Source organism: Sparus aurata, chromosome 22 (genome assembly GCF_900880675.1).
Source record: "Sparus aurata chromosome 22, fSpaAur1.1, whole genome shotgun sequence".
Lineage (NCBI taxonomy): Eukaryota > Metazoa > Chordata > Actinopteri > Spariformes > Sparidae > Sparus > Sparus aurata.
This window is the reverse complement of record NC_044208.1, coordinates 510,805-523,212: the sequence shown is the minus strand read 5'-3', so window position 1 is coordinate 523,212 and position 12,408 is coordinate 510,805. Positions and strand designations below refer to the sequence as shown.

General features: G+C 41.1%; 2 protein-coding genes across 2 annotated transcripts; both read left to right on the top strand.

Annotated features, from left to right (window-relative positions):
* Nucleotides 1–465: 465 nt before the first annotated feature.
* LOC115574542 (uncharacterized) lies at nucleotides 466–3,046 on the top strand. The gene is made up of 7 exons (XM_030406140.1): nucleotides 466–517; nucleotides 1,104–1,441; nucleotides 1,706–1,820; nucleotides 1,922–1,999; nucleotides 2,223–2,624; nucleotides 2,774–2,879; nucleotides 2,974–3,046. Exons 2-7 carry the CDS (start codon nucleotides 1,376–1,378, stop codon nucleotides 3,044–3,046), a joined length of 840 nt encoding a protein of 279 aa, XP_030262000.1. The 5' UTR covers nucleotides 466–517; nucleotides 1,104–1,375.
* Nucleotides 2,979–9,744, top strand: LOC115573789 (uncharacterized). The gene is made up of 12 exons (XM_030404758.1): nucleotides 2,979–3,206; nucleotides 3,441–3,619; nucleotides 3,797–3,890; nucleotides 3,970–4,205; nucleotides 4,469–4,583; nucleotides 5,289–5,406; nucleotides 5,499–5,539; nucleotides 6,369–6,486; nucleotides 6,584–6,691; nucleotides 6,768–6,941; nucleotides 7,417–7,593; nucleotides 9,125–9,744. Exons 1-12 carry the CDS (start codon nucleotides 3,129–3,131, stop codon nucleotides 9,367–9,369), a joined length of 1,683 nt encoding a protein of 560 aa, XP_030260618.1. The 5' UTR covers nucleotides 2,979–3,128; the 3' UTR covers nucleotides 9,370–9,744.
* Nucleotides 9,745–12,408: the final 2,664 nt, after the last annotated feature.

Genomic DNA, 12,408 nt, shown 5'->3' with positions numbered 1-12,408 from the left:
ACTGTCCTCCTCCGCCAAACGCCCATGGTTGTCTTATGGCACGCACACGAATTACGACTGTTTGTTACGTTTAGCACCCAGCCAGCGACCTCTAGCGGCAACTGCAGCCCACACAATCCACGCCTCCGGTCTAGGTTTAACTCCACTTTTCGTTTTACGGCCGTTAATATGTCACTTAATTAAGTTTTCAAAACATTTCATGCGAGAAATTAACAAGGTAGATCCCAGATATGTGGTCAATTTGCCCAAATATAGCTTATTTAAAAATTTGCTTCCGACGTTGCTATACAACTCGCAAGCTAGCGACGGTACGGAGTAAAAGTATTTCCGGTTATTTACAAAATAAAAGCTCAGCGACCGTGACAATGTGACAATGCTTTTGTTTTGACGACAGAATATGAAAACCGCTACTTCTAGCTAACTTTACCATCATTTAACCTTTGACCTTAATGACCAATGAAAATACGATACACCGAGTGGGCGTGTTCCTGCCATATCGCTGAACGTCGTGGCTCTGGTAGGTCACTTGATTTGTGTATGATTTTATTTGTTTATTATCTTCCTTTTTAACAGTTAGCCACGTTTATCGGCAATTAATATGTACATTACTTAGTTCAGTTTACACTTAGTTACGCTTTAGTTAGTCACTCATGCCTCTGAAAGTATGCTATTTTACCTGAAAGGTCCGGCTGTTAGCAAAGAGTTCAGCTACAGTAAGTTAGCTTATGAGCTCTAGGACCACATGGCATTCTGCATCTGAAACCTAATTCTTTTGATGCACGTTACTGCAGAGACTTTCATAATTGGTTATGCTGGTTTCAGAATCCAAAAGTAGGCTACTGTCATAATGCATGGTAAACAAACAAAAAAGTACACACAAATGATCAGGGACCAGCCTGTAAACACTCCTAGCCTAGTGATACACAGTCTTGGTAGTTTTGATTAGTGTAGCCTAATGTCATGGATGTGATATTGAAGAAGACACAGCTAATTCATTTTGAACTTTATCATAACTTACTGTTTATGTAACTAAACATTTATTTCAGTGGTAACAATAAAATGATTTAATCCCAGGTCCTTTTGGTCTGTTTGTTTGCTTGCAGGTCTTTGAACATCATTCCCCCTTTCAACACCTGTCATTGATTGCAGCAATTTAAAACCAACAGTTCTTTTAAGAACTAATATCTCATTCCTTTTCCATCACAAATTTTTTCTGACTTTTCCTTTGTCTCTCGTTGTTTCACTTCATCCCTCTCTGTCTTTACTTTTACTGACTTTGCTTGACTTCCTTGACTTCCTTCCTTCCTTCCGTCCTTCCTTCCTCCCTCCCTCTCTCCCTACCCCCCTACCCCTCCCTCCCCCACTCTGCCTTGTCATGGAGGCATTGCAAGAGGCGTTGGAGAAGGGGAAAGCCTTGGCAGAAGAGTTGGCAGCAAAAGCAGTAATAGTAAAATTTTCCTACGTTGTTTCTCTTTTATTATAATAGACACCTGTGTGTGTGTGTGTGTGTGTGTGTGTGTGTGTGTGTGTGTGTGTGTGTTGCTGTGTCTCAATTCGAATACTTCCTTAATCAAAGTAAGCATTATTTATTTATTTTGAGTCTGCAGTGCAGCGCACGTCGGTTGGGGCTGAACATGTGAGAGTGCAGGGGGGTGTGTGCCGCAATAAAGGCAAATATATTAACACAGTTTTTTTAAACTTTTAGCCCCCAAATGTAAGGAAGAGAAAGAGGGCTGAAGGCTCCAATGTTACCTGGAGGAGGTGGGACCGGGATGGTAATATCATACCGCAACGTGTGAGGAAGAATCGATCTCGATCGGGTGAGTAAAGTATAACATAGTTATGCTGTTATTCACAGTTTTTAATGCTGTTGGTCAGCAGTTAGAGTTCTTACATCGCACATTACATTTTGTGTTTACAGTTGAACCTTCCAGCTCTCGGGAGCTCCCAAGAGTTGAGGAACATGCAGATGAAATTCCTCAAGAGGTCCCAAATCTTGGTATGCATAATGAATTATGACATCTTACATAGTCAACATTACTCTTTCATTTTTAAAATGTAAAATATAGTCATCTGAATATTGTATTACTACTATTACTACTACTACTGTACTGAAGTACACTGTAGTGCCCATATGTCTGATGTATATGCAGTGACAAAGCATTGCAGAAAATCACTTTTTTATTTTATTGACCCACATCTTGTATGTTTTGTTCATTTAGACCAACATATTCAGATGTTGAGAGACCTGTTGTCATCGGTCACTGTCCCTGCCTCAACTGAAGTGGAAGAGACACCCACCACGTCTGCATGGACCCAGAGACAGTCGAAATCACAAAAAAGGTTCAGAGCTGCAATGCCAGAGCTCTTGAACGGCAAATTGGCTGCAGAAACTGCTAAAAAGCATTGCTGTCAGCAATGCAAGACTGCAGATGCTGTGGTCCGTTGCCTGGACTGTGTTCCCTCAGGAACTCAGTTTCTCTGTCCTGCTTGTGACCTCACGGTCCACAAAAAGCACGTGTTACATGACAGAGAAGTCATGATTTATGGTTTTTTCAAACCTATTCCTCCGACATCCTCAGTGGTGATCGACCAAAGTGGGCAACATCAACTTGCTGAACAAGGTATGTTAAAAGATTTTAGTAGATAAGATAATAAGCCACATCTAAAGTTTGCTTTAACTGTTTTTTTGCTTTTTCATTTGACTGTTTTGACTATATTTGACTAATACAGACATTATTATTTGTAATTCCGGTCATTTTCTTTACTGCAGTTTGCATGCTTCCGATTCCTCCACCACTGCAAGTCTGCTCCTGTGGCACAGACCAAGACTTCACCATTGTCCCTGGCAAACACACTGTCTTGGTGACTATCAATAGGTGCGTCATCACTTCCTCTACATATCTTACTATTATCCTTTTGTCCTGTGTTGTACAGATACTGGTCAAACGGTAAATATAATTTTGTTTTCAGGCCCGTACAACTTGTGCCTGCCTGTTGTGTGTTGCCCACTTTGCAACTACAAGTGGACCCCAGGGTTAAATGACCTGCTTGGATGCCGATACTGGCCAGCAACCACCAGCTGCCAGCTCCTTTTTAAGTTTGATGTTTTCACATCATTTGAGGAGATGAAGTTGGCTAGCCCAGCATTGTCCCAACAAGCGTTCCTGAGAATGCTTGAGCATAGATCCCAAAGCACAGGACGGGTAAGACCTCTGTTTATGGATAAATCTCAAATTTTTTATAAAAAGTATTTTTTGGGGGGCTTTTTTGCCTTTAAGTGTGAGTGAGAGAGAGAGAGAGCTCTGTTCTACACTGACTGTGTAATCGTCTGTGCTGTTGCTCTGATGTCTGTGCATCTGTTTTTCTTTCCAAGTTTTTTTTACATTCTAAATATCTAAGTCTTGTATTAACCAGAATACTACTATCCTTCTCTCCAGATGGGTAGTATTTGTGGTGATTCCTTCCACAGAGCCTTTCAGGAATTTGCCTTCTGCAATTTTAAGAAGGATGATCTGTGCCAGGTGGAGCCATTTGTATGTCCAGCATGCACACCAGACATGCTGGCCATATCAGCAGATGGTAACAGGAAACATTATCATTTCAAGAAGTCCAAAGGGTTAGTAGAATCACTTTCTCATTTTAGTAATTGATCTATTGACTATACTGGACCTCACTGCCAATACATTTAACTCTTCGTGTGATAGGCATTTTCACAAATTCTAGAGACAATATGTAATAATGTTTGTGGATGTGTGATTATGTTGTCAAACACTTTTTTTTTCTAATGTACCAGGACAGATGAACCATCTCTTTTTGATGGACTCTTCATTGCAGAGGATGTAAAGGTGTCGGCCTTTGTTGACAAAATCCGAAGCCTGATGACAGTTGTAAGGATGTTTTTAACGATCTAATTCTTCTTTAATTTTTGTCCCAGTATTACGTGTAACACATTGTATCTAATTTCAGAGCACTGGTCATGATGTTTGTGGGCCGGCAACATTTACGGCAGCCAGAGAAACATCACGCAAATCACGAGCAAAGGTGGATGAGGAGGGGCTCGAAATCGCTGTGTGCCGACATGGAACGTTGCTAGAAGGCCTGAACCACTACCGTGGGGAAATATATGCATATCCGCTGTTCTTGCAGAAAGAATTGTCTGAAAAGGCAAACGTGACGTTCTTTTGTATGGACATCACTTGCAGGTAGTCACAACCGTTGCCTCATCATAACTCTATATTTTCCGCAGGTGTGGCCATTACTACTGAGTTCTTATTGCATGGGTTATCAAAGCTCTGTTACACTGGTCAGACCACACTCATTTTGTGGTGAAAAAAAATTTCATCAGACGTATGAACACGCAGATTCAAGTTGAAAACACTACCAATACCAACCTTTTCACTCCAAGTCCTGCTTTGTGTCCTTACCATTATGAACCTCAAATGCTGTGTTGTTTTTTCTATTACAGATATTGGCCATACCTGACAAAAATGGCAGAGAAGTTGCCAGAGCTCCAGCCTCTTGTAGACATGAAGCCATTTCTCTCAGTAATGCATGCCAAGGCTCACACTGGCAAATGTGAGGTACAGTGGCAAGTTAAATGTTTGTATCACAACACTGATTTTAATTCTCTTACCTCTTCTCTTCCACTAGAAATATACTGTAGCTTGATTTTTATCCCTTTAAGCTCAGATATGTTAGTTCAGACCAGAGATATACATTACATGCTTTTAAAGTGCTGTTCTGTGTGCACATCATGCCCTAAGTAGGTCAGGTGTGTCCAGTGGCAAGAAAATAAACACAGGAACAAGGCCGTGTCTTCACGACTAGTCTATACGTCTCTGACAGAGACATTGCTAACCTATGTCAAAGGCACAGTTGTCATTTGTTCGTAACCATGATGATTATCTGAACAGTATAGCATCATAATGCTGAATGTACTTTGAAGAAACATCTTGAAAATCCTACACTGTTTTACGCGAAGGCATGCTGCCCTCAGATGACTGAGGAAAGGAAATATTAAGCATGTACAATAGCACGAACATGCTCACATGTTCTTGAAGTCTGGAGAGGTGCGTTTGCAGTATGAACCAGAGTCAATTTGGTATATGACCAAGATAACCATCTCGTCTCAATGTGGGTCTTTTAATCTGTACTAGAGCTCAGTTGGCATCTCCAATGAACTACATTAACCAAGCAAACATACTAGGAACTTAACCAAATAGGTTGGATGTGAAAGCATGACTCTAATACAAATGTCTTAATCTTATTGTCTGTTTTTGGAATAGGTGAAGTGGGGAGGGAGAAACCAGGAGGGTGCAGGAAACACAATTGGTGAGGAAGTTGAACAAGTGAACAGCTTCCTGTCAAGAGCAGCTCTCACCACCAAATATATGACTAAGTCAGGTTGGTAAAAGCAAAATGGCATCACATGATAAAATGTATTTTAATTTTACGTTTGCATAATTTCTGGGAGGTTTTTTGTTTGTTTTTTGCAGGCAGAGCTGACATGATTACAGTCCTTGCCAGATTTGTCAAAGTAAGAAGTCTGTGGGTCTGTGTTGTATGTTGAAATAGGGCACTATTTATGCAGTGTGTGAAACCCAAGTACTGAGGCTGAATCCTCAGCAACAGCCCTTGGTCTGATTCCCACCTGTGGCTCTATGTTTCATTTCAATCTTCCTCTTTTTCCCTTTTTTCCTGGTGCTTGTCAGGTGTTCTAATAGGCCTGTTTGATTGATTTTAAATCATAATCACAATTATTTAGTTAGGACCATGTTAAAAATGTGAAAAAATTATTTTTTAAATCTAACTATGGAATACACTACAGCCCCTATTCATCTATTTGGGCTGCGCTGGGGTATCGTAGTGACTTCCGCCTCCTTCCGCCCATCACGCTCTCCCCACACAGTTTAAACAAACATGTCAACGTTTGCTAAGGCGCAGTGAGGACTTTGTTGCCAGAAAGACTAGTGGCCCTTTTCCACTACACAGTTACAGCTCTGTTCTGCTCAACTCGGTTTAGGTCTTTTCCCATTACAGCTGAGTACTTCAGCTTGGGTGGGCAGGGTCGTCATATCAAAAGACACAGCACACATAAAATTGTTTGTCATTTCCCCAAAAAATCGTTATCGGAAATCGTTTTTTGAGAGAAGAAAATCGAGATTTTATTTTTGGGCAAAATCTAACAGCCCTAATATATCTAACCAAAAATAATAATGGAGGCGGTGGGTAGATCACCAATGACCATGTAGGAATAAAATATTGTTTGTAAGTAATGGTTGTTTATTACTTTGATTTATTGTCAATTAATTGTTAACAGCTGTATGTTGAGAGATTACACCTTGGGCTCTTGTATTCATCTCTAGGCCACACAGAGAGCAGATGTGGAAGGAGCCAACCTCCAACATCTCAAACAGGAGCTGAACATATCTCTAGAGGACACAGAGCAGTGGGTGGAGGATGTGAAGCAATGGGCGGCCTCTGGTGTGTAATGTCTTTGGTGGTGGTGTGTCAATATGATAGGTCTTGTGATATTTGACTACATGACGTTTTACATCTTGCCTTGTTTCTATTTTTCAAGAGAGACCTACATGTAGTGCAGCCAGTAGCCAGGAGGAGCTCCAGAGGGAGATAGAGGACATGATTTATTCCATAAGAAAGAAGAAAAATGATCTCTATCGACAAAATGGTATAAAGTATTACATCACTCAACAGCTTATGCTTTTTTTTTTGTTATTTTCCTAATATTTCTTTTAATCACACAGACAGCAACAAAACGAGGCAGCGAAAAAGGAGGAGACTAGCCGAGGTCAAGAAAAAACTGAAAGACACAATCATGCACTACAATGCTGAACCTGCATTGGAGCCAAAAATTGACATTGAAGCAGTGTGCAGTCTCTCTGACAATGTCATTCTGCCTTGGGATGCGCAAGGAGATGGTAAGCAAGTGTTTTTTGTGATTTTGAAATTCATAGAATTAAAATAATGCAAAGCTAGTTTAGGCAGACAAGTCAAGCTGTGCCCATCCTGATCAGCTGATCAGTCACCTGCTCATCCCTGGCTATGCTGCCGCTGCTCTCCTGCTACTGCTTACATCTCGCTGCCGCCCATGAGGTTTTGCAAACCCACCTCCTGCCCAGCATCCACCTGCGGGCTCTGTCTCTGATTCCCTGCGGGGATCTGCTTAATTGCCTTTAATGTCTGCCAAAGCAGATCATTCAGGGAACGAATTACTGTGACAGAGCCTGACACCAAACCTGCTGCAGCCATGCTCAAGGATACCTATGCTGTGCCTCAGTTTGCCATGCTTATGCTCAATAAATGATTTGTTCTCATTCCAGAGTTGTCTGACTGAACTGTTGTACGTAGTAAAATGCTTTGATAGTTTCATATCTGTTCTCTTTTCCAAAACAGTGGTGAGTCTACGTTTGAAGAGGCGACTGTTTGACCAGGTCATGCTGGTTAGGCGAATGGAAGAGGAGAGGCTTATCATTGTGAAAGAGATGACCCAGCATTGCCAATATTTGAGAAAGGCTTTGGGCAAACTTGATAACCTCCTTCGCCAGGTTGACGAGGACATCAAAAACCACGGTAGGTTCCACACAATCTCCCCTTACTAAAAGGAGGATGCATTCTCAGTGACTTTGACATCTTTCTAAACCCAATGTCCGAGTTCGAGTTGCACTTAAGTCGCACACACAGTGACTTCAGACTTGAGTGGGACTTGTGAACAGTCATTATTTTCTGGGCTTGTGCCGATTTTTGCTGGTATAAAACACACTGCTACAGCTGAGCAGCGCCACATGATTTGTATTCAGATGGAGGTTAGATCTTCATATATTGAACTCCTTTTATACAAAGTACAGCCAAACACAGGCTATAGAGAGAGGAACAGCAGACTGACAGGTGTGATGGGTGAAACGGCTGGGGTTTTTTTTTGTTTAGTTTTTTCCCCAGAGCATTGTGTCTTTTCGTAATATTTACTTTGCATATATTGTTATATTTACTATTTGTAATACCCTGTTTAAAGTGATCATATGCTAAACAACTAATCTATACTGTATGCTAATATGGATGCATAAATGGGTGATGATAATGATGATGATAATACAGTAAATGCTCTGAATTTCTTAGATATAGCTGTGCAGTATTCTTAGCAGATTGGATAGCAGCAGATTATAGAAGGGTCATTACAACCAGAAGAGACAGGAGACTTTTATTTTGTAGAGACTTTAGGCTTGATTGGACTTCCCAAAAAGACTTGTGAACATCTCTGCCAATTACACAATACTATGTAATGATAAATCAGTGCCACTGAGCAGTAGAGGTGGATTTCATCGTTCGATGTCGAGATTCAGTTCCCGTCGGTCAGTTCGGCAGGATGACTCGCTCATGTAGTTCGTTCGTTCATTCGTTCAGTCGCACTTCCGGTACAACGGCGGTGATTGTAATGCACAGTTCTCAGCACCTCGTTCTCAAACGATCATGCTAACGGTCAACATAACAAGCTGTTAATGGCAAATACATAGCTGCAACTACATGATTATGTGTACTTTTGGACAACACGACAGTTAGCAGCTAACAGCTAAAGCCAGCTAGCCAAGAACGAGTGACTAACTGAACGAGAATGACAGGAGAGGAATCATAACCGAACCAGAACGAGAGCTACGAACGAAATGAAATGGGTTTTTTTTTTTATGTAAACGGTTCTCATTGGCTAAAATTCGACGACAGTGTCCTAGACCCAGCATACGATTGGCTGGCTCTCAGTCCTCCTCACCACTCTGATAACTGAACAGTGAACAACACAGTGACTGGTCTGTGAGAATGAACGAACGAACGAGAGAGAAGTGAAACGGGGAATCAGGTCAGTTCGTTCGCGTTAAAGAACCGTTCGTTCGAACTGATTCGTTCGCAACCGAGCCATCACTACTGAGGAGTAAAATGGCATGTAGTGACATGTAATGACACTATCACACTAGTGTCATGTAATTATTGCAGTTTGATCAAATCTAAACACCCTTTTTTGTCACAAATCCAGTAACAAGTTCAAAATGCATGATCCAGACTTCATTGATCAATATAAGCTGCCTTATTTATCAAAGTTTTCTTTTCATTTTAGTGTCATCCCCAGATATGACAGAAGAGGGATACAGGGGACTACACTGCTGTCTTCTTCACAAGCGGCACCTTCTTCATGAGAAACTGAGCAGTGTCACCAGCACCTATGCCCTTGTGGATGCAAGCTCCTCTTTCAGTCCATTTGAGGAAGAAAAAGAGGATGCAGAAGAAGAGGGAGGAGAAGAAGAGGGAGGAGAAGAAGAGGAGAGTCAGCAGGACTATAGCAGTTCAGAAGAAGAATTGTAGACAGATGACACTGGATTAAAACAGACAAGATTCTGTAGGAGACATCACTGCATAAAGCCATTGCCTGTCATGACAGTTCATCACTGCATCCACTAATGTCAGCTGAAACAATTAGTAATAGTTTGGATTGATATTGAATTCCAGTTTTAGTATAGTGACATGTACACATTTGTCAATGTTGGGAAAGTGAAAGTATAGGTTTCATGGAAGTAACTCAAAACCATTGCAAGTGAATGTTTTTTACTTTATCAATATATGTGTCTGGAGATCTGAGAATAGTTGGGGGGTGGGGTTCTGCTGACATGCATTGTTCATGGTTCATAAACCATGACATCAAGATTTCTGCTTCATAAAAAATAAATAGCTCACCCACTGCTACTGTGTCTGTTGTGTCTTAAGTCCAATTGTGGTAATGACAGATGATAGAATATAGTGTATATTTTATTGTGGTTGTTGTTGTATTATTGTTATTGATACAAATGATAATAATGATATGATAACACTTTTATTAAATTATTATTGATGATGATAATAATAATAATCCCCGCCGGGAGTGACCCCTGGGAAGACCCAGGACACGCCCCTTGGGATCCTCCCGGAAGCGCCAGAGGAAGTTCGGGTGTCCATACGCAAACTGGATGGATGGATTAGTGTGAAAATACAACTCACATCCTCAAAGTGAATGCTACTAATGCCATATTATTCAATGCACTCATTAAACCTGGTACACACGTGCATTTTGAGCTGTAGTATTAAAAGAAGTCTTATGAGATCGGCAGAAAGCCTCGTGATGTAGTTGGACTCATTCGATTCCTGCTATGAGCTGCCCCCCGTAGATTGGCTGCGTTCGGTTTCGGTCAACCAAGCTGCAGCAAAGCTAGCCTGACATATTTTCAAATTAATGACTCGAATGCAGTGTTGTGTGTCATGTCTTAACTTAACACAACTATAATCACTGCCATTACAAGTTCGGCTTAAGTAAATATGTAATGTATTCAGTATATAAAGCAATGCTAACCCTAGATCTTCTGTTTTATACAGCTGAAGAACCAGCCTCCATTGCTATTTGGCGTGAATCTGCATTGCGCGGTTCTAAACACATCTTAAATAAACCCTCTTTACCTTTTTCTTTACATATATCAACTTAAGACACTGTCATCGCTAGTTCAGCTTTACTAGATATTCGATGTCATCAGTATATGTGTCTTTTTAAAACCCTATTTTTACATACGTTTGAAAACCGGAAAAAACTACAAATATCAGGTGACTTTGAATCAAGCCACACGTCGCAGCTCATGGGATTTGTAGTTTCTACAACGATTATTGATTTCCTGGAATAGGTGGTTATAAATAATAAAATAAATCCATTACGGGGGTTTTAGGGCAGTGGAAAACACATTTTTGTGAACAGAATATAAGTGTATATAATAAAAGTGGGTGAAAATATATGTTTCCCATTTTGGACAGTACCTCAACTTGCTGACTCTATCCACTATGTGTAGTCACACAGCTGAGTTCATAAGCTTTCTAGAACACTTTGTCCTATTACTGTAGCCCCTTTTGGTGCTGAATTACAACCCTTCAAAAATTCTCAGAAGTCAGGGTTCAAAGGTCAATAGTTGGGAGTATGAGCCATTTACGACCCTGAAACCCACATATGTTTTTCCCCAGGTGGAGACCTTTCCAATGATGTCTTTACTGTAGTCCTACGACGAAGTATGGATTTTCACATTACATGGACACAGCTATGCCTGGGCTTAGATTCAGAGAGCCTTTTGAGGGCTCAGCCCATGAAATAAGGATTTTCTTTAAAAAAAAATATGAATAAGAAAAAACATGTAAGATAATCATATCTGACAGATTTACAACTGAATTAGTTATTCATATTGTATCTGACACCCTGCTGAGGAGGTATTTTAAGGAGCTCTTCTGGAGCAAAGGGGGAAGGAGGGTGTCTCACTCTTCCCCCAGGAGGTTTGCTGAGTTTGTGAGGACATCGTAGATTGCATGCACAAGGAAACGGACGTGATGGAAGTCTGCCTGCTTGATGTTTGACCAGATGACTTTATGCTGCAATGTGCTCTCCCATCTTGTCCATGCTGCCTGCTGCCTGAGTCCCACTGCCCTTCTCACTCTGTCTTCCTCCAGGCCTGCTTGAACCTGTTCCTGGAGTAGTGCACAGGCCTTGCTGACCTGGGTCTTTGGGAGTTAGCCCAAGCCCGCTCTTACTGATGCCAAGGCCTCCACCAGAGCCTTTTGCCTTAGGCGTGACTCTGCCACCTCCACTGCCTTCCATTTACTTCCTGTTCCCTCCACCAGACATCTTGAACCAAACATAATGTGAAAACTAAAATCACAACAGTTATTTGTCAGTGGATTTTGAGTAGGCCTAAATCAAACCCCATTTTTATTATGTCTGATAATGCTCACCGTCACTGGGCAACACTAGCTGGTGTGAATCCTTATCTTCATGTTTATGCACTATAGCAAGTTGGATGTTAACACATCTCCCCTTTGCTGTCTCGGTCCACCTTTCTAGTATAAGAATCTGAGCTTTACTGTTTGACCCTTAGAATTAAGGTGGCCTCACGCACTCATGTTGTGTTGACGACTCTTCTGTTCCCCTTGATCAAGTAAATTACCTCCTTCAGCATAACACATCCAGGAGTCTGGTACTTTTTCTTCCCCGGCATCACCACAAATTCCTCCCTAACAATGTCCAATAGGTCAGTTTGGATAGTTGTCGTTTATTTGTGCGTTTCAATGAAAAAAAGCATCTCAACAACACACTAATGTTCCAGAACATGCGCTCCAAGTGGGAGCAGCAAAGTCTTGTGGCCCACAATCATTATCCTCAATCATGTTCAAACTTGCTGGACAAGTTTGTTTGCTTTATTCTTGCTCTAATTAATTGACTAATTTACAAGTGAGTACAATCCAGCTATGTTAGCTTTCTTCCCAAGACATCCCATCAAAACACTTACAGGTTTTACACGTCAGTTAGTTTGCACACCATCTGTAGTCGAAAATACAGAGCCG

Excerpts from the sequence above, each read along its gene's own strand:
- LOC115573789 (XM_030404758.1), top strand. The coding sequence starts at position 3,129 with ATGAAGTTGGCTAGCCCAGCATTGTCCCAACAAGCGTTCCTGAGAATG. Across the intron at positions 3,620-3,796 it reads CATTTCAAGAAGTCCAAAGG|GACAGATGAACCATCTCTTT; the intron begins GTTAGTAGAATC and ends CTAATGTACCAG. Across the intron at positions 5,407-5,498 it reads CAAATATATGACTAAGTCAG|GCAGAGCTGACATGATTACA; the intron begins GTTGGTAAAAGC and ends TGTTTTTTGCAG.
- LOC115574542 (XM_030406140.1), top strand. The coding sequence starts at position 1,376 with ATGGAGGCATTGCAAGAGGCGTTGGAGAAGGGGAAAGCCTTGGCAGAA. Across the intron at positions 1,442-1,705 it reads AAGAGTTGGCAGCAAAAGCA|CCCCCAAATGTAAGGAAGAG; the intron begins GTAATAGTAAAA and ends TTAAACTTTTAG. Across the intron at positions 2,000-2,222 it reads TCAAGAGGTCCCAAATCTTG|ACCAACATATTCAGATGTTG; the intron begins GTATGCATAATG and ends TTGTTCATTTAG.